At 42.0% G+C, this 21,916-nt stretch overlaps 1 protein-coding gene across 1 annotated transcript in view; it reads right to left on the reverse strand.

Moving 5' to 3' along the window:
• fsip1 (fibrous sheath interacting protein 1) overlaps window positions 1–21,916 on the reverse strand; it is a 104,233-nt gene that overhangs the window by 67,857 nt on the left and 14,460 nt on the right. Inside the window, exons 5-8 of the mRNA XM_060933960.1 lie at window positions 21,252–21,347; window positions 20,531–20,679; window positions 19,311–19,430; window positions 9,911–10,078 (exon numbers count right to left, since the gene is read on the reverse strand). Of these exons, the coding sequence (XP_060789943.1) occupies window positions 9,911–10,078; window positions 19,311–19,430; window positions 20,531–20,679; window positions 21,252–21,347 (533 nt within the window). The remainder of the gene's footprint in view (window positions 1–9,910; window positions 10,079–19,310; window positions 19,431–20,530; window positions 20,680–21,251; window positions 21,348–21,916) is intronic.

Below are 21,916 nucleotides of genomic sequence, written 5' to 3' on the forward strand. Positions count from 1 at the left end.
AGTCGTTCTACCAAAGAATGGTTAAATAAGAATAAAGTTAATGTTTTGGAATGGCCAAGTCAAAGTCCTGACCTTAATCCAACTGAAATGTTGTGGAAGGACCTGAAGCGAGCAGTTCATGTGAGGAAACCCACCAACATCCCAGAGTTGAAGCTGTTCTGTACGGAGGAATGGGCTAAAATTCCTCCAAGCCGGTGTGCAGGACTGATCAACAGTTACCGGAAACGTTTAGTTGCAGTTATTGCTGCACAAGGGGGTCACACCAGATACTGAAAGCAAAGGTTCACATACTTTTGCCACTCACAGATATGTAATATTGGATCATTTTCCTCAATAAATAAATGACCAAGTATAATATTTTTGTCTCATTTGTTTAACTGGGTTCTCTTTATCTACTTTTAGGACTTGTGTGAAAATCTGATGATGTTTTCGGTCATATTTATGCAGAAATATAGAAAATTCTAAAGGGTTCACAAACTTTCAAGCACCACTGTATGCTGATGATTTACTGATGTATATATCTGATCTCTCTGTCTCCGTCTCTGCTGCCATTTCCACTCTCACATCCTTCGGCCAATTATCAGGGTACAAACTGAATCTAAGTGAACTGATGGCACTTAATGCAGCTGCAAAAAGTGCACCCCAAGATAAATAAAACTACTATGAGCAATTTTAAATGGTAAGTTATCTAAGGGGAAACCTTCAATAACTTGCCATTTAAAGTTACTCATAGTAGTTTTATTTATCTTGGGGTGCACATCACAGATAGATTTGGAAAGCTTTTCAGGCTAACTTTGTCTCCTTTTTAACCCATATTAAGGAGGATTTGGAGCACTGGTCTGTTTTACATCTCTCTTTAGTTGTAAGAATCAATTCAATTAAAACGAACATTCTCCTTAAATTTCTATATTTATTCCATTGTTTACCGATTTTTCCTCCCAGCTCATTTTTTAAAAAGACTGATGGTCTAATTATGCCTTTTATATGGGATAGAAAAACTCCAAGGATAGGGAAACAGCTTCTGCAGAGGCCTAGATCGGATGGGGGCCTGGCATTACCAGACTTTAGGTTCTATTACTGGGTTGCCAATCTTAGGATTGGTCAGTATTGGTTGCAGAGTGGGGTGATGTCTCCGTCCCCGACGTGGCTGGAGATGGAGACAGCCTCACTCAGACCAGTGTCCCTGCCTTGTCTTGTTCACTCCTCCATTACAGGCCCCTACTCTTCCTTCACCAAAAATCTACGTGTTAAAACAACAAAGATCTGGAATCAATTAAGACAGCATTCTGGACAACCCGTCTCTCTGCTCCAATAGCCTCAAACCCAGCCTTCCCTGCATCTATGGCTAATAGCGTTTTTTCAACATGGTCTAGCCTTGGAATTAAGAACTTCAGAGATCTTTAAATCAACAATATATCCGCTACATATGAACAACTATCAGCTAAATTTGATGCCCCCAGACATCATTTTTTCAGATATTTACAGATCTGGAGTTATGTTCACAGCATAGAGCCCAGATTTCCCACCCTTCTTGCTGAAACACAGTTTGGCATTTTTCTCACCCCATTTCCTATTCTGAAAGGCATCCTGACAATAATTTAGAGAAAAAATTTGTTCTCTACAAACCACATCACTGAGTAATATTAAATTGGCATGGGAGGAGGAACTAGGTGAGGAATACAGGATGACCTATGGATAGAGGCACTCAGGAGAGTACATACATCTTTCATCTATGCTCAGCATGGGCTTATGCAATGCAAACTTATCCATAGGGCCCACTGGACCAAAGCAAGGCTATCCCGGATCTATAGTGACGTGAGTTCTAACTGTGTAAGATGTAACCAGTCACCTGCAAATCATGTGCACATGTTTTGGGGTTGTCCATCTCTGGTTGGCTTCTGGGAAGATATTTTTAATACACTTTCAGAAATAAGCGGCACACAGATTGAACTGGGGCCCATAACAGCATTACTCAGGGTTCCTCTGACTGCACTACATCTGACCAAAATTAAAAAGGATGTGATCACCTTTGTTACTTTGTTGGCAAGACGACAAATTTTGTTCAGATGGAAATCTCCTGCACCTCCATGCCATGTTATTTGGATTAAAGACATTTTACATTGCATTAGCTGAAAAAAAAAATCAAACATACATTGAAGGGGTCTGTGAATAAATTCTGGGCAATGTGGGCCCCTTTTTTTCTGTTATGTTAAGCAACTGGATTCCCCTTCAATTCCAAGTTAATTAGGTTTTTTTTTTTTAATTGTCATTCTCTTATTTCTATTCTTGGTGTATGGGGGTGAGGGCACAATGTAAAAACCTTAGAATTTGGACTACACTGTTCATTTAATCTGCTTGATCTGCGAAATAACTTAGTCATACTATGTTAGTATTTTATTTGTTTGTTTGTTTGTTTTTGTTCTGTCATATTTTTGTTTGATACTCTTGTCTCATTGTTCTTCATGAAACTTCATACACCTAATGTATAATTTACAAGTGCAGTTACAGGATTTTGTAATGCAGATTATACTAAAAGTTAATAAGAAGTGGAGGAAAAAAAATAAAAAGGACAATTTTTTTACAGTGTTTACCAAAGAGCCAATAATGAAAAGCAGAGAAAAAGGATACACAACTCTGTAGTGTTGTGTATATGTACAGCCCATCCATCCATTTTGGCATATCACTACAGTGACATGGCCAGTGTGACAGCTTCAGCCATCAAAGTGTCTAGGGAACATTACAGTAGTGGTTTCCTGTTGCCTTCTACTGGATTATTATAGAGGTTTTCTCCTCTCAATCATTCTCTCTTTCTCTCTCTCAGACACACACACACGAGCAATTTAGAGTAGCCAGTTAACCTAACCATATGTCTTTGGACTGTGGGAGAAACCAGAGCACCCAGAGGAAACCCATGCAGACACGGGGAGAACATGCAAACTCTGCACAGAAAGGCCCCCATCGGCCACTGGGCTCAAACCCAGAATCTTCTTGCTTTGAGGCGGCAGTGCTAACCACCACACCACCCGCATATGTACAGTACCACTTCATGTCTTAAAGTAATGAGGGATGTTGTTTCTCTTTACTTAGTTGAGCGTTTCTTGACATAATATGGATTACTACAGTTGTGGAATAGGGCTATTTACTGTTTGATCTCAGACACATTAAGAAGGCAAGAAAGGTCACTAATTAACTTTTGATGAGGCACTCCTGTTAACTGAAAAGCATTCCAGGTGACTACCTCATGAAGCTGGTTAAGAGAATGACAATAGTGTGCAAAGCATAATCAAGGTAAACGCTGGCTACTTTGAAGAATCTACAGTGGTGCTTGAAAGTTTGTGAACCCTTTAGAATTTTCTATATTTCTGCATAAATATGACCGAAAACATCATCAGATTTTCACACAAGTCCTAAAAGTAGATAAAGAGAACCCAGTTAAACAAATGAGACAAAAATATTATACTGTACTCGGTCATTTATTTATTGAGGAAAATGATCCAATTTTACATATCTGTGAGTGGCAAAAGTATGTAAACCTTTGCTTTCAGTATTTGGTGTGACCCCCTTGTGCAGCAATAACTGCAACTAAACATTTCCGGTAATTGTTGATCAGTCCTGCACACCAGCTTGGAGGAATTTTAGCCCATTCCTCTGTACAGAACAGCTTCAACTCTGGGATGTTGGTGGGTTTCCCTCACATGAACTGCTCGCTTCAGGTCCTTCCACAACATTTCAATTGGATTAAGGTCAGGATTTTGACTTGGCCATTCCAAAACATTAATTTTATTCTTCTTTAACCATTCTTTGGTAGAACGACTTGTGTGCTTAGGATCGTTGTCTTGCTGCATGACCCACCTTCTCTTGAGATTCAGTTCATGGACAGATGTCCTGACATTTTCCTTTAGAATTCGCTGGTATAATTCAGAATTCATTGTTCCATCAATGATGGCAAGCCGTCCTGGCCCAGATGCAGCAAAACGGGCCCAAACCATGATACTACCACCACCATGTTTCACAGATGGAATAAGGTTCTTATGCTGGAATGCAGTGTTTTCCTTTCTCCAAACATAACACTTCTCATTTAAACAAAAAAAAAAATCTCTTTTGGTCTCATCTGTCCACAAAACATTTTTCCAATAGCCTTCTGGCTTGTCCCTGTGATCTTTAGCAAACTGCAAATGAGCAGCAATGTTCTTTTTGGAGAGCAGTGGCTTTCTCCTTGCAACCCTGCCATGCACACCATTGTTGTTCAGTGTTCTCCTGATGGTGGACTCATGAACATTAACATTCACCAATGTGAGAGAGGGCTTCAGTTGCTTAGAAGTTACCCTGGGGTCCTTTGTGACCTCGTCAACTATTATATGCCTTGCTCTTGGAGTGATCTTTGTTGGTCGACCACTCCTGGGGAGGGTAACAATTAGCCTGGGCCCGCCCATCCTAAGCGTGACGCAACACGAGGGCCTGTTCCGAGCTTAGTCTGGCCAGGCAGGCTATCTACAGCATTTCCAAGCTCCCGAAAAATCGGGAACCAATCAACTTTGAGCATCTCCAACGGCCCTGGGTAGAGGCGTGTTCAAGGCAGTGACGTAGTAGAACTGCGACTGGAAGCCATAGATTGTTGACAGAATCTATGCCGGAAGCGCTTCATTCACATCACGAACATGGAGCAGCGGCAAGCCTTTAACACAGCGGTACATGCTGTATTGAAAGCATTCAACGGGAAGTTCTCATTGAAAACGGAGCAAAGAGCAGCCCTGGAGGTATTTATTGAAAGGAAGGACGTTTTCGCCTTGCTCCCGACCGGCTTCGGTAAGAGTTTAATCTACCAGTTAGCCCCGTCGCGTCGCATACGTCAGAGGAAAGAGTGATGTGATTGGTTTAAGCTTCGTCACAGCCTTTTCTGGCTTCGACCAGTAGCAAACTGAGGCATTTCAGGGAAGCGGGTCAACCACGGGCTCTGGGAAACGGTTTGGCTTAATAGCTTGGCCAGACCAAATGCTCGGAGAGCTTTGAAGTCGCGTTAGCCAGGCTAGGTAACAATGGTCTTGAATTTCCTCCATTTGTACACAATCTGTCTGACTGTGGATTGGTGGAGTCCAAACTCTTTAGAGACGGTTTTGTAATCTTTTCCAGCCTGATGAGCATCAACAATACTTTTTCTGAGGTCCTCAGAAATCTCCTTTGTTCGTGCCATGATACACTTCCACAAACGTGTTGTGAAGATCAGACTTTGATAGATCTCTGTTCTTTAAATAAAACAGGGTGCCCACTCACACCTGATTATCATCCCATTTATTGAAAACACCTGACTCTAATTTCACCTTCAAATTAACTGCTAATCCTTGAGGTTCACATACTTTTGCCACTCATAGATATGTAATATTGGATCATTTTCCTCAATAAATAAATGACCAAGTATAATATTTTTGTCTCATTTGTTTAACTGAGTTCTCTTTATCTACTTTTAGGACTTGTGTGAAAATCTGATGATGTTTTAGGTCATACTTATGCAGAAATATAGAAAATTCTAAAGGGTTCACAAACTTTTTCAAGCGCCACTGCAAAATATGAAAAATTTTGCTTTTTAAATACAACCCCGATTCCAAAACAACTGGGACAAAGTACAAATTGTAAATAAAAACGGAATGCAATAATTTACAAATCTCAAAAACTGATATCATATTCACAATAGAACATAGACAACATATCAAATGTCAAAAGTGAGACATTTTGAGGGCGGCACGGTGGTGTAGTGGTTAGCGCTGTCGCCTCACAGCAAGAAGGTCCTGGGTTCGAACCCCAGGTCCGGCGAGGGCCTTTCTGTGTGGAGTTTGCATGTTCTCCCCGTGTCCGCGTGGGTTTCCTCCGGGTGCTCCGGTTTCCCCCACAGTCCAAAGACATGCAGGTTAGGTTAACTGGTGAATCTAAATTGACCGTAGGTGTGAATGTGAGTGTGAATGGTTGTCTGTGTCTATGTGTCAGCCCTGTGATGACCTGGCGACTTGTCCAGGGTGTACCCCGCCTTTCACCCGTAGTCAGCTGGGATAGGCTCCAGCTTGCCTGCGACCCTGTAGAAGGATAAAGCGGCTAGAGATAATGAGATGAGATGAGACATTTTGAAATTTCATGCCAAATACTGGCTCATTTGAAATTTCATGACAGCAACACATCTCAAAAAAGTTGGGACAGGGGCAATAAGAGGCTGGAAAAGTTAAAGGTACAAAAAAGGAACAGCTGGAGGACCAAATTGCAGCTCATTAGGTCAATTGGCAATAGGTCATTAACATGACTGAGTATAAAAAGAGCATCTTGGGCCAAGTTTACATTAGACCGTATCTGTCTCGTTTTCTTCGCGGATGCACTGTCCGTTTACATTAAAACGCCTGGAAACGCCAGGAAACGGGAATCCGCCAGGGTCCACGTATTCAATCCAGATCGTGTCTGGTCCGGTGCTGTGTAAACATTGAGAATACGCGGATACGCGGATACACTGTGCTGAGCTCTAGCTGGCGTCGTCATTGGACAACGTCACTGTGACATCCACCTTCCTGATTCGCTGGCATTGGTCATGTGACGCGACTGCTGAAAAACGGCGCGGACTTCCGCCTTGTATCACCTTTCATTAAAGAGTATAAAAGTATGAAAATACTGCAAATACTGATGCAAATACTGCCCATTGTGTAGTTATGATTGTCTTTAGGCTTGCCATCCTTCCACTTGCAAGTGGTAAGTGACGCGCATGCCCGATATGCACTGGAATCACACACACAGCGGCTCAGTCCCGAATCACTGCTCGTGCACTTCACTCGCGCGCTCTGTGAGCTGCTCAGGGCCGGAGTGAGTGCGCACCCTCCAGAGGGCACTGGCTGTTCAGGGCAGAGTGATTTGGAGCGCAGGATGCCTGCGGAGCCGAGCGTATCCGTGTACTGGCGTTTGCTGTGTGCACGCGAATCGTGTATTGGCGTTGCTGTGTGCACGCTAATAGTTTTAAAAACGTTAATCTGATGATCCGCTGATACGGTCTAATGTAAACCCCACCTTAGAGTGGCAGCGGCTCTCAGAAGTAAAGATGGGAAGAGGATCACCAATCCCCCTAATTCTGCGCCGACAAATAGTGGAGCAATATCAGAAAGGAGTCTGACAGTGTAAAATTGCAAAGAGTTTGAACATATCATCATTTACAGTGCATAATATCATCAAAAGATTCAGAGAATCTGGAAGAATCTCTGTGCGTGAGGATCAAGGCCGGAAAACCATACTGAGTGCCCGTGATCTTCAGGCCCTTAGACGGCACTGCATCACATACAGGCATGCTTCTGGATTGGAAATCACAAAATGGGCTCAGGAATATTTCCAGAGAGCATTGTCTGTGGGGCGGCATGGTGGTGTAGTGGTTAGCGCTGTCGCCTCACAGCAAGAAGGTCCGGGTTCGAGCCCCGTGGCCGGCGAGGGCCTTTCTGTGCGGAGTTTGCATGTTCTCCCCGTGTCCGTGTGGGTTTCCTCCGGGTGCTCCGGTTTCCCCCACAGTCCAAAGACATGCAGGTTAGGTTAACTGGTGAATCTAAATTGACCGTAGGTGTGAATGTGAGTGTGAATGGTTGTCTCTGTCTATGTGTCAGCCCTGTGATGACCTGGCGACTTGTCCAGGGTGTACCCCGCCTTTCGCCCATAGTCAGCTGAGATAGGCTCCAGCTTGCCTGCGACCCTGTAGAACAGGATAAAGTGGCTAGAGATAATGAGATGAGATGAGATGAGATTGTCTGTGAACACAATTCATCATGCCATCCGCCGTTGCCAGCTAAAACTCTATAGTTCAAAGAAGAAGCCATATCTAAACATGATCCAGAAGCACAGACGTCTTCTCTGGGCCAAGGCTCATTTAAAATGGACTGTGGCAAAGTGGAAAACTGTTCCGTGGTCAGACGAATCAAAATCTGAAGTTCTTTATGGAAATCAGGGACGCCGTGTCATTCGGACTAAAGAGGAGAAGGACGACCCAAGTTGTTATCAGCACTCAGTTCAGAAGCCTGCATCTCTGATGGTATGGGGTTGCATTAGTGCGTGTGGCATGGGCAGCTTACACATCTGGAAAGACACCATCAATGCTGAAAGGTATATCCAGGTTCTAGAGCAACATATGCTCCCATCCAGACGATGTCTCTTTCAGGGAAGACCTTGCATTTTCCAACATGAGAATGCCAAACCACATACTGCATCAATTACAGCATCATGGCTGCATAGAAGAAGGGTCCGGGTACTGAACTGGCCAGCCTGCAGTCCAGATCATTCACCCATAGAAAACATTTGGCGCATCATAAAACGGAAGATACGACAAAAAAGACCTAAGACAGTTGAGCAACTAGAATCCTGCATTAGACAAGAATGGGTTAACATTCCTATCCCTAAACTTGAGCAACTTGTCTCCTCAGTCCCCAGACGTTTACAGACTGTTGTAAAGAGAAAAGGGGATGTCTCACAGTGGTAAACATGGCCTTGTCCCAACTTTTTTGAGATGTGTTGTTGTCATGAAATTTAAAATCACCTAATTCTTCTCTTTAAATGATACATTTTCTCAGTTTAAACATTTGATATGTCATCTATGTTCTATTCTGAATAAAATATGGAATTTTGAAACTTCCACATCATTGCATTCCGTTTTTATTTACAATTTGTACTTTGTCCCAACTTTTTTGGAATTGGGGTTGTACATTTTTTTGCTTACTACATAAATCCATATAGGGGCGGCATGGTGGTGTAGTGGTTAGTGCTGTTGCCTCACAGCAAGAAGGTCCGGGTTCGAGCCCCGTGGCCGGCGAGGGCCTTTCTGTGCGGAGTTTGCATGTTCTCCCTGTGTCCACGTGGGTTTCCTCCGGGTGCTCCGGTTTCCCCCACAGTCCAAAGACATGCAGGTTAGGTTAACTGGTGACTCTAAATTGACCATGAGTGTGAATGGTTGTCTGTGTCTATGTGTCAGCCCTGTGATGACCTGGCGACTTGTCCAGGGTGTACCCCACCTTTCGCCCGTAGTCAGCTGGGATAGGCTCCAGCTTGCCTGTGACCCTGTAGAACAGGATAAAGTGGCTAGAGATAATGAGATGAGATAAATCCATATATGTTACATATGTTGTTTCATAGTTTTTATGTACTCAGTATTGTTCTACAGGTTGGGGCGTTGTGGCTCAGGTGGCTAAGGCACCATAAATCCGGGGACCCGGGTTCAATTCCGACCTGAGGTCACTTCCCTGTCTCTACACTGTCCTATCCAAAAAAGGTGAAAAAAGCCCAAAAAACATCTTTAAAAAAAAGTATTGTTCTACAATGTAGAAAATAGTCAAAATACAGAAAAACCTATCAAAGAGTAGGGATGTTCAACTTTTGACTGGTCCTGTAATCATAACCATGATGTCAGTGTGAAAACACAACATATGGTATATTGAATGGAAAGAATGAAGAATGGAAATTAAGAACAGCTTTGTTCCCATTGTGTATATCGTCCCCATATAAAATTTTATAAGGCAAACAGATGCATGGCTCGTTTTGAGGTTCATTTAAGGCTGTGCTTACAATCCAAACAAATGTTAATAAATCACAACTAATTCTGAATAGACTGTTTGTTTGATAAATAGATTGCCTACATAAAATCAGACAACCACATTCACTGGACTAAAACACACTGTAGATGCCCAAGAATTTGAAGAGGTTTGTATGTTTATTTCTGTTTACATTAATATGGGTAATTAATGAAAACAAAATATATTAGATATTTTAAAATAACGTAATTTATGATTGTATTTCATTCCTCTTAAATCAAAAGAGATAAAGTAGGGAACAGATCATGATGGTTGAAGGGGCCTCTGAAAACACATAATTCCTAAAAGTGGCAGATCAGTGTATTTAGGAACATGGCACAGACCTGAGAAAAGCTGCAGTAACCATAGGGGCCTCGCACAGACAGAAATTCCTGAACAGGAAGAAGAAGCTGCAATTTGGCATCAATGTGAAAGAGTTGGTCAAGTTCAGATGCTTGGGGTGTATAACCCTCACCCAGTGTTGTGGACACGGCACACATGGAAAAGTCTGTCTACAAGGAGGACAGCACAATAAAGAGTCAGACAATGTGTTAAATATAAAATAATTATTTTTGGTTTGAAGACTATCATACAATTAAGGACACACTGTAGGTGTAACCCAAGATGCTGGTTTTGATTCCATGTATTGCTATGTATGTGACATGTCTAAAATTGCTTATTATCATCTGAGAAATAAAGCCAAAATAAAAAAAAAATATGCTAACATTCTATAAGGTTGAGAAACTATGCTTTCATAACCTCCAAATTGGACTAGTCCAGAATGCAGCAGCTAGTGTCTTTATCAAGAAAATAAATCAGAGCACATTATGATGTTTTAAGCTCTGAACAATTTGAACAGTCTGAACTCTGCTGTATCTTGCTGAACTCCTGAAACGGGATAGTCAGTCCTGAGCACAGCTGAGGCAGGTTTATTCCTGTCACAATAATCAGTTGGTGGGAGATTTCTTTTTTATGCACTGTATGGCTAAAGGTTTGTGGACACCTCACCATCACGCTCATATGTGCTTCTTGAACATCCCATTCCAGATTTAGTCCCCTCATATACAGTGGGGCAAAAAAGTATTTAGTCAGTCACCAATTGTGCAAGTTCTCCCACTTAAAAAGATGAGAGAGGCCTGTAATTTTCATCATATGTATACCTCAACTATGAGAGACAAAATGAGAAAAAAAATCCAGAAAATTACATTGTCTGATTTTTAACGAATTTATTTGCAAATTATGGTGGAAAATAAGTATTTGGTCAAAAACAAAAGTTCATCTCAATACTTTGTTATATACCCTTTGTTGGCAATGACAGAGGTCAAACGTTTTCTGTAAGTCTTCACAAGGTTTTCACACACTGTTGCTGGTATTTTGGCCCATTCCTCCATGCAGATCTCCTCTAGAGCAGTGATGTTTTGGGGCTGTCGCTGGGCAACATGGACTTTCAACTCCCTCCAAAGATTTTCTATGGGGTTGAGATCTGGAGACTGGCTAGGCCACTCCAGGACCTTGAAATGCTTCTTACGAAGCCACTCCTTCATTGCCCGGGCGGTGTGTTTGGGATCATTGTCATGCTGAAAGACCCAGCCACTTTTCATCTTCAATGCCCTTGCTGTTGGAAGGAGGTTTTCACTCAAAATCTCACGATACATGGCCCCATTCATTCTTTCCTTTACACGGATCAATCGTCCTGGTCCCTTTGCAGAAAAACAGCCCCAAAGCATGATGTTTCCACCCCCATGCTTCACAGTAGGTATGGTGTTCTTTGGATGCAACTCAGCATTCTTTCTCCTCCAAACATGACAAGTTGAGTTTTTACCAAAAAGTTCTATTTTGGTTTCATCTGACCATATGACATTCTCCCAATCCTCTTCTGGATCATCCAAATGCTCTCTAGCAAACTTCAGACGGGCCTGGACATGTACTGACTTAAGCAGGGGGACACGTCTGGCACTGCAGGATTTGAGTCCCTGGCGGCGTAGTGTGTTACTGATGGTAGCCTTTGTTACTTTGGTCCCAGCTCTCTGCAGGTCATTCGCTAGGTCCCCCCGTGTGGTTCTGGGATTTTTGCTCACCGTTCTTGTGATCATTTTGACCCCACGGGGTGAGCTCTTGCGTGGAGCCCCAGATCGAGGGAAATTATCAGTGGTCTTGTATGTCTTCCATTTTCTAATAATTGCTCCCACAGTTGATTTCTTCACACCAAGCTGCTTACCTATTGCAGATTCAGTCTTCCCAGCCTGGTGCAGGTCTAGAATTTTGTTTCTGGTGTCCTTTGACAGCTCTTTGGTCTTAGCCATAGTGGAGTTTGGAGTGTGACTGTTTGAGGTTGAGGACAGGTGTCTTTTATACTGATAACGAGTTCAAACAGGTGCCATTAATACAGGTAATGAGTGGAGGACAGAGGAGCCTCTTAAAGAAGTTGTTACAGGTCTGTGAGAGCCAGAAATCTTGCTTGTTTGTAGGTGACCAAATACTTATTTTACCAAGGAATTTACCAATTAATTCATTAAAAATCCTACAATGTGATTTCCTGGATTCTTTCCCCCCATTCTGTCTCTCATAGTTGAAGTGTACCTATGATGAAAATTACAGGCCTCTCTCATCTTTTTAAGTGGGAGAACTTACACAATTGGTGGCTGACTAAATACTTTTTTGCCCCACTGTATATATATAAAAAGTCTGGGAAAGTTTTCCACTAGATTTTGGAGCACAGCTGTAGGGATTTGTGCTCATTCAGCCACAAGAGCTTTAGTGATGTCAGTCACTGATGTTGGGCGAGGAGTCCTGGGATACAGTTGGGTGTTCCAGTTCATCCTAAAGGTGTTCAGTGAAGTTGAGGTCAGGGCTCTGTGCAAGACACTTGAATTCTTCCACTACAACCTTGGTAAAACGTTTCATGGACTTCGCTTTCTTCACAGAGGCATTGTCATACTGGATCACACTGTTTGGGCCTCTTAGTTCCAGTGACGGGAAACTGTAATGTTACAGCATACAAAGACGTCCTATACAATTGTGTGCTTCCAACTTTGTTGCAACATTGTGGGAAAGAATCACATATCCATGTGATGGTCAGTTGTCCACAAACCTTTGGCCATACAGTGTATTACCCCTAAACTTTAATATTTGTCCAGAGAATATCAAGAATGCCAGCTCAATAGGTGCTTTTAAATCCAAAATCAGGGCATTTCTTATGTCAACATGATTTACACGTATCTGATCCTTGACTTACGCACTTTTAGCTATGCTCTTCTGAAGGGTGTAGTAAATCAAGCGCCACTACATGGTGAAACACCATACTGCCTTTTAAGTCAGCAGCAGTAGCCCTACGTTTAACATTATTATGCATGTACAAATAAAGTTCAGAAATTCCTAAATGTGTGCGTCATTTGTTTTAAACTACAATAACATTTCTTGTTACCCTATATTACATTGTTAAACAGAAAAAAAATAAACATTTTACAGCACATGGTGTTGTGAACAAGCCTGGTAAATAATTTGTTCAATTAGAATTAAACAGAAATATCAATCAAGAAGAGTACGAATAGGACCAACCATCTGGTATGATTTAACAATCCTAAACCAAAATGCCTGCTCTCTATTTGTTTGTACTCCTGAGAGAGAAGAAAATGGCCATGAGTATTCAGACCTCATCTGGATATTCTGGGGTTCACTGATGTACAGTGCATCCAGCGATTTCTTCTCAACTGTGAAGCCATCATCTACCTGTGCAGACTCCTGGATGAACAGCTTTTCAGCCACAGTAATCACCCACATTCATATAGACCCAGCACATGTGTCGTTTGGTATATTTACTTTATTTTTGGGTTTATGTCATACATAGAAACTAATGCTTTCCTTTGAGGCAATTTGTAATATAGCCAAGCTCTCCCTTTGAATTTATTTTCCAAATTAGCAGCAAATGTGGGTGATTACTGTAGCTGGAAAGCTGTTTGTCCAGAAGTCTGTACAGGTGAATGATGGTTTCATGGTCAAGATGAAATCACTGGAAGCATTGTGCATCAGTGAGCCCCAGAATATCCAGATGAGCTCAGAATACTCGTGGCTTCTTTGCACTTGGTGAGCTCTTGTCCAACCTTCCCACTCTCTCAGGAGCATAAACAGGCATTTTGGTTTAGCATTGTTCAGGTATACCAGAAAGTTGGTCCTAATTATACTCTTCTTGAATGATATTTCTGTTTTATTCTAATTTAACTATCAGGCTTGTTCACAACACCGTGTGATGTACTCCCCCCGTGTAATAATGTAATATAGGGTTACAAAAAATTGTAGTTTTAAAACAATGAGAACTTTACAAATTTTTGAACTTCATTTGGATATGCATAATAATGTTAAAAGCAGGCTTACTACCAACTTAAAAAGGCAATATTGAGTTTCACCATGCAGTGGCACATCATTGACAACAACCTTCAGAAGAGCGTAGCTGAAAAGCACGTAAATGTTGTTTATATAAGAAATGCCCAACTTTTGGGTTTGCTCCGCCTGAAATACGTAACTGCCTTCATGATGCGCAACTCATGAACTTTAGTCAAGGGAAGAATGTGAGAATACTGAAAACCGCATAGCTGCACACTTTTTTTTTTTACTTACTTGCGATAATGATTCTTCTTCCAGCAATCGACAAATATTGATTAAATTTTTCAATCTCATCTCATCTCATCTCATTATCTCTAGCCGCTTTATCCTTCTACAGGGTCGCAGGCAAGCTGGAGCCTATCCCAGCTGACTACGGGCGAAAGGCGGGGTACACCCTGGACAAGTCGCCAGGTCATCACAGGGCTAACACATAGACACAGACAACCATTCACACCTACGGTCAATTTAGAGTCACCAGTTAACCTAACCTGCATGTCTTTGGACTGTGGGGGAAACCGGAGCACCCGGAGGAAACCCACGCGGACACGGGGAGAACATGCAAACTCCACACAGAAAGGCCCTCGCCGGCCCCGGGGCTCGAACCCAGGACCTTCTTGCTGTGAGGCGACAGTGCTAACCACTACACCACCATGCCGCCTAAATTTTTCAATATGTCATATATATATATTTTCTTATTCTTTGGGCGGCACGGTGGTGTAGTGGTTAGCGCTGTTGCCTCACAGCAAGAAGGTCCGGGTTTGAGCCCTGTAGCCAGCGAGGGCCTTTCTGTGAGGAGTTTGCATGTTCTCCCCATGTCTGCGTGGGTTTCCTCCGGGTGCTCCGGTTTCCCCCACAGTCCAAAGACATGCAGGTTAGGTTAACTGGTGACTCTAAATTGACCGTAGGTGTGAATGTGAGTGTGAATGGTTGTCTGTGTCTATGTGTCAGCCCTGTGATGACCTGGCGACTTGTCCAGGGTGTACCCCGCCTTTCGCCCGTAGTCAGCTGGGATAGGCTTCAGCTTGCCTGCGACCCTGTAGAACAGGATAAAGCGGCTACAGATAATGAGATGAGATATATATTCTTTTAGCTATTTCTGTTCTATATATCTCCATTATCTGTAGCTGCTTATGCTGTACAGGGTCACAGGCAAGCTGGAGCCCATCCCAGCCAACTATGGGCGAGAGGCGGGGTACACCCCGGACAAGTCGCCAGGTCATTGCAGGGCCGATACATACAACCATTCACACTCACAGTCAATTTAGAGTCACCAATTCGCCTAACCTGCATGTCTTTGGGGGAAACTGGAGCATCCGGAGGAAGCCCACGCAGACACAGGGAGAACATGCAAACTTCCACACAGAAAAGTCCCCATCAGCCATTGGGCTCAAACCCAGAACCTTCTTGCTGTGAGGCAACAGTGCTAACCATGACACCACTCTGTGTGTGTGTGTGTGTGTGTGTGTGTGTGTGTGTGTGTGTGAGTGAGAGAGAGAGAGAGAGAGAGAGAGAGAGAGTGAGAGTGTGTGTGTGTGTGTGTGTGTGTGTGTGTGTGTGTGTGTGTGTGTGTGTGAGAGAGAGAGAGAGAGAGAGAGAGATGAAATCACTCACTTAAAACAAAGATGTCCTCATTTACCCCAAAAAGTAATAACTGAGTAGATTGCCATGCAGAGGGGAACCGTCAGGGCCTTCTAGGCCTTCAGAGAAGGCCCAATCATATATCAGCATTTCAAATGTTATCTTTAATTTCTTTCATAATTTCATTATAATTATTCTCTTCTTATTTTAATTTGACCTCATTTTCTATCAAATTTGCTTCAGAAATGAAAGGGTTACTGTCCTGAAAACATTAAAATAGAGTTATCCAATGAAATTTTTTTGTTTGTTGTCTCTAGGCTGAGAAGAGTTTAGAGCTGGCTCACTCATTGGTTAGGACTTCACTGCTGGGACAGAAGGCCATGGCAGTGTATGTTTATGTAGGAAGTGACAGATGAATTAGCCAATCAGATTTTGATTTATAGTGGGACAGACCAAAAATTTATCGCCCTAGTCCTTCTCAAAGGCCGACGCGAGCTTAACCATGAGCCGGTGCCGTTAGCGCAGCAGTGAAGTCACGTTCCAGCCGGTGTAGCGTTCATCAGTAGTGTTAACAAATGTTAATAAAGCAGTCAAGCCAGTGCTATCGAAAGCAAGTAACACAGGCTAATGACCAAGAAACTAAGGCCCTGTCCACACGGCAACGGATTCAGGTGAATCTGATAAAATTGTTTATCGTTTAGGCCTGGCGTCCACACGGCACCGGCGTTTTGGATGCCCCAAAACGAAATCTTTTGAGAACGGGTTCCAGAGTGAAAAAATCTGGCAACGGCGCCGTTGCGAAGTTGTCTGGATGAGTAGAACGGATTTGTTTACGATGACGTCACAACCACATGACTGTCAGTGCTTCATGCCGGGTAGAAGTGTAACGAACTCGATGCGAGTTGTCAACAAATCCTATAACTTGGTTCATGAAACGCGCTTACAAAATATTTTCACTGTGAATATTTATTGTGTAATGGTGCAAAGTGAGAGAGAGAGAGAGAGAGAGAGAGAGAGAGAGAGAGAGAGAGAGTAGCCCTTAGGGCAGAGTTTTTAGTCCAAACACTGCGGAAGCAGTACCAAACCGTGCACCGCCCGTGCGCTTTCCAAAAACAAAAACAATCCCGCCAGCAAACATAGGGAAAAAAAAGGAGCGATCTCACCTCTTCAGATGTTGGTTTAAGTCTGACAATACATTCCTCAAAAAGGGCGTATAAGAACAAAGTAATCCATCAATGTGTAGCATTCAATTTATTCCGGACCATTAAAGAATTCTGGAGGATATCGGAATGTTGGCGTACCGGCTTCCATCTACCCCCATTCATTCCTCTTTCCACGTCTTTCGTTTTACGCTACTGATTAATAATCAAAACTTTATGTGGCTAATGCTACAGAAGAAGGGGTTTATGCGCATGCGTCTACTTCTTCTATTGTTCTGGTGTCTCCGATGGGACCATCTTACAGCGCACGTAGTGGTGTGGCATGTGTATTGCATCGTTTTCAGCAAGCGTTGCGTTGCCATATGTACCTGAAATTTTACTGATCCGTTGCCCATGTGGACGCGATATTTAAAAAAAAAAAATCTCGTTGCCGTTGTTGTATGGATGTAGCCTAGTAACTTCTGTCTCCAGACTCTTCTTCCAAGCATGCTCACCACAGTATTTTTCACTCATCCTCTTAAATTTCCCTATGCAATTTACTGAGTTACTTTTAAAATCAACATCAACAATGACACACAACAGAGCTACCTGGCAGCCTGCCACTAATCCCTTGCAAAATCCTTTGTTTTGTTGCTTTTTTGGTGTCTGGATAAGTTTTGGCTGAGCTGAAGTCCCAGCTCTAATAGTAACGGTTTGCCATTGTTGCCATGCAATAAAAATCTAAGAGGAACCATTTTCTTAGTGTCTAACCTTAAGACACAAAGTATCAATAATGCTTTATGTACTTGAGCAAAATGATTGACAACCAATATGTTATCGCATGTATGATACACTATCTGACTCCAGCTTCTCACCATTACACTGAAGACTATTATGTGCTTACCACTGCCAGGCAATGAGATTTTAAACGTAATATTTATTGTACATTTATTAGACATGCTCAGTCTTTAGCAATACAAAAAAAAAAAAACCTTTGATTTTTTTTTCTGTTTTCAGCAAAGAATTCCCCTCAATCAGTTAACAATTTAACTTTAGTAAACAGCCTAGCTAACTTCTGTGTCATATTCTAGAGTGATAGTGCTTAGTGTGGTGAGTAATGATTATTGTCTCCGATTCAAGATTTGTGCTTAAACTAGGTCACAGTTGAATCAGCTTGGGGCAATGTTGAAAAGAAATCAGGCATGACTCAGTTGCCTATAATACATGGTTTAAAGGTGTCCTGTTGATGTTTTAAATGAAAGTGTTGTAATAGCCACTGCCTGGTCAGGAATGAGACAATTTAGGGGAGCTACAATATTTGGCCAAAAGTTTGTGGCCTGACCATCATACCCATATGTGGGCCTTTTCCAATCTGCTGCCACAAAGTTGGAAGCATATAATTTTATAGGATGTCTTTGTAAGCTGTAGAATTACACTTTCCATTCACTGAAACTAATAGACCTAGCTCAAATATTCCAGTATGACAATGCCTTTGTGCAGAAAGGGAAGTGTGGAGGCACGGGCAGGATTGATCACTGGGGTGTGAATGAAGAGTGATGCCGAGGCAGGTAAGTGGCAAGGAGTTACACCTGTGATGGATTAATGATAAAGAGTGCACTGTAGTAGTGACAGCCATTTCCTGAACTCTGTGAAGTGTCACAGGAAGTCTGTGAAGACATAGTTACCAAGGTTGAAGTGTAAGAACTCGAGTAGCCTGCACAGACCCTTGACCTCAACCCCACTGAACACCTTTGGCATAAATTGGAATGCTGACTGCAACCCAGGCCTCCTCACCCAACATCAGTGCCTGACCTCACTATAGCTCTTGTGGCTAAATGCACAAATCCCCACAGCTACATTCCAAAATCTAATGGAAAACCTTCTCAGAAGAGTGGAGGTTATTATGACAGCAAGAGGGGACTAAATCTAAAAATGGAATGATCAAGCATCACATAGATGTGATGGTCAGGTGTCCACAAACTTTTGGCCATATAGCATCATAATGGCCTGTGATGTCAGAGTTGGGTATTTGTAATATGGTTCTCATTAGCTGTATGAAAAAAGAGGAACAATTCAGGCCTAAGGGTTGCTGTGTATCAGGTAGAAGTTGCCTTTTAACAATTTGGGGAACCAATTCCACAGAGACAGGATAATAAATGGAGAATAAAAGAACAGAAGGCCTCTGCATTTGATCATGATGTAACAGGAGAACCTGCCAAAGCTTTTCTGCATCTGGTCACTCATGTGTCCTATCACTGGGATGAGTCAAAAGACATAAAATTTGTCTACACTTTGCACAATAGCAGGGTTTCACAAAAACAGGAAGTCTTTCAGTCTGACCCTTTAGGAGGCCTCTGAGCATCTGCTCTCCTCTGTTTAGGTGCCATGCATAACTGGTGACAAACCCATTGCAAAGAGAAAAAGCACACCATAAATGCAGCTGCCAGATCCTCTTGAGGAATGATGGACTATGCAGTATGAAAAGGAAACTGTGAAAAAGTGCAGCTTAGCCATCTGTATATAGTGCAGAATATGTGAAAACATCTAGCTACAACTTAGATAACTGATGTTCACCCTACAGATGATGTCTTGTCTGAGACAGACTGGATAAAATATCCCTGGCTAGTGTGTGTGTGTGTGTATATACCTCTGGTTTGGCACTTAGAGCAACACAAGTCTCCTCTTCATCTATGTCCTTGAGGAGTTCCTCTAATCGTTCTTTCTCTTCCAGTGTCATTGGCCCCAAGCTTCCTGCACTACTGACGAGCTGCATTTACATAAAAACATTACCTTCAGAATGGACAAAGCTAAAAAGACATGCTGAGAGCAGCTTAGAACACATGCTGAGACAAACGAAAGTGCAATAATTATACTCAAATATTTAACATGTGACTCAGAATTTTAAACAGTTCCCTTTTCTCATACTTTTAATAATTATGGTTCGGCACCATCTTTGGAATAGAAATTAACCATAAAGGCTTATGTCCTGTCCAGGTCAAAACAGCCCATTTGGAATAATACTTAGAATATTTTTTCAACATGAAAATTTGCCTCAATTTCAGTAAAACTGATTTTAAATATATGATAAATATAATTTATTTACTAGAGTTAATATGTGGGGTGGCATAGTGGTGTAGTGGTTAGCACTGTTGCCTCACAGCAAGAAGGTTCTGGGTTCGAACTCAGTAGCCGATGGGGGCCTTTCTGTGTGGAGTTTGCATGTTCTCCCCGTGTCTGTGTTGGTTTGCTCCGGGTGCTCCAGTTTCCCCCAAAGACATGCAGGTTAGGCTAACTGGTAGTTCTAAATTGACCATGAGTGTGAATGTTTTTTTGTCTATGTGTCAGCCCTGTGATGACCTGGAGACTTGTCCAGGGTGTACCCCGCCTCTTGCCCATAGTCAGCTGGGATAGGCTCCAGCTTGCCTGCAACCCTGTACAGGATAAGCGGTTACGGATAATGGATGGAGTTAATATGCAGGTACTTCTGATTAACAAGATTAGTTCAAGGAACTGGTGTTTCAAAATAACCATGTCATGTCTTCAGCTGTTCTCTGCATCTACACAAGTGCACACAACTACCATCAGGATGATCCCTGAGCATGTGAAGGGCTTCTCTGTTAATTCCCATATACAAAATGTTATGATAAACTGTGATATTTTATTTGTATTGCTATATTGCAAAAGTCAATGGAACAGCTGCTTTTTAATAATGAACAGAAAATGGTTGTTTATACAATTGAGGCAAATGGATTTACACAGCTGAGAGTTTAGTTACACTGTGTTAGCTTTTTTAAAAATATTTAGACATGAATCTCTTGTTTGGTCATACATTTCGCTCTGGAGCGAATGCTATGTTAACATACCTACCTCAATGTTTTTCTTGATGAAATCTTGTCTATGCTTGCCCTTGCACATCATACGCTGCCTGCTTTCTGTCTGCTTGACTTCTTTCACTTCAGGACCCACTTTAACAGAGTTTGAGGATTTGCCATGCACTCCAACCTCTGACTCAGGAACTAGTAAAACGGTACAGTCACAAAGCAGTTTAAAATTGAAGTTGATCTTTGCCATTTTACAATCAATCAAAACTTTAAAAATATGGCTGACTCCATGTTTGAAAGTTAAATCCCAACAAACAATGCCATGATGTTTAAAAATATTAATAATGAACTTATTATAATAACTGCATGTGCCAAAATAACCTCTTTCTGAGCAATTATGATGGATAGAATGACAAATGTTATTAGTATTATGTTTAGCACCACTCTCATGATGAATTACATAAAACATTCCATATAATTTCAGTGTTTTTTTTCTCTGTACCCATTACCTCTATTTAGGTTTGTCAGGGCTCCCCCCAAGTTAATTTTTGTTGTAGATTGCAATAATAAGCCTATCTGAGACCCAGTACAACTACAAACATCTGGCTTAGACATGAGAGTGATTCATAATGTCAGGACGCCCTCAAGTGCATCAAATGTGCAAAACTACTGTAAATCCAGATTAGGAACACAGTGAATGTAATAAAGCAGTGTAACTCACTTTTTGTTATGTGTTCATTAAGGTGTACAGATCAAATATTTCTTGCCTTTATTTCCAGGTCTGCAGTTTATGTCATTCTCTTGATCTGGAACTTGGGTCCCAAACAAAGGTACATAGTCCAGCTCTTCACTGCAATCCTTGGCTAGAGTAAATCCAGTTAAGTTGTAATTTCATCTCATATAACTTTTAAGTCTTATTTAACTTTATTTTTGGAAAAAAATTAAACTGAGAACAAAATTTACATGATTATCATTCCACTTCATTATGTTTCAGACTGCCAGGGTGATTTCCTTTAGAACCAGTTGCAAAGCCGTCACCTCATGACTGATTCTGAGTGGTGCAACAGATAAGCTTTTGCCCTATTGTTTCATTCCTAATGACGATGTAGCAAATATTTCAAGTCCAAAAGAACAAAATGTGCCGTGCTTTCTAGGGGATGGCATACTCTCTCTACTCTGTCAATCACAGTGACACTAGTTAATTGTGGGTACCTTTGAGCTCATGCAAAAGGGGGTGGATAGTGCTTTGCTCCAAGTGCATCATGACACTCTTTGAATGCAGCATGAGCAGCACTGCAGTTGGTTGACTCAGAGGAAGCTGTTGTATAATTTGAGGGACCTGACTGGTGGGTAGGAATTGGCCAAGACTAAATTAGGGAGAAATCCAGCACAAAACCTCATAGCTGTGAACCCATGTGCAGTGTCTTGCAAA

This window comes from Neoarius graeffei, chromosome 11 (assembly GCF_027579695.1).
Source record: "Neoarius graeffei isolate fNeoGra1 chromosome 11, fNeoGra1.pri, whole genome shotgun sequence".
Classification (NCBI taxonomy): Eukaryota; Metazoa; Chordata; class Actinopteri; order Siluriformes; family Ariidae; genus Neoarius; species Neoarius graeffei.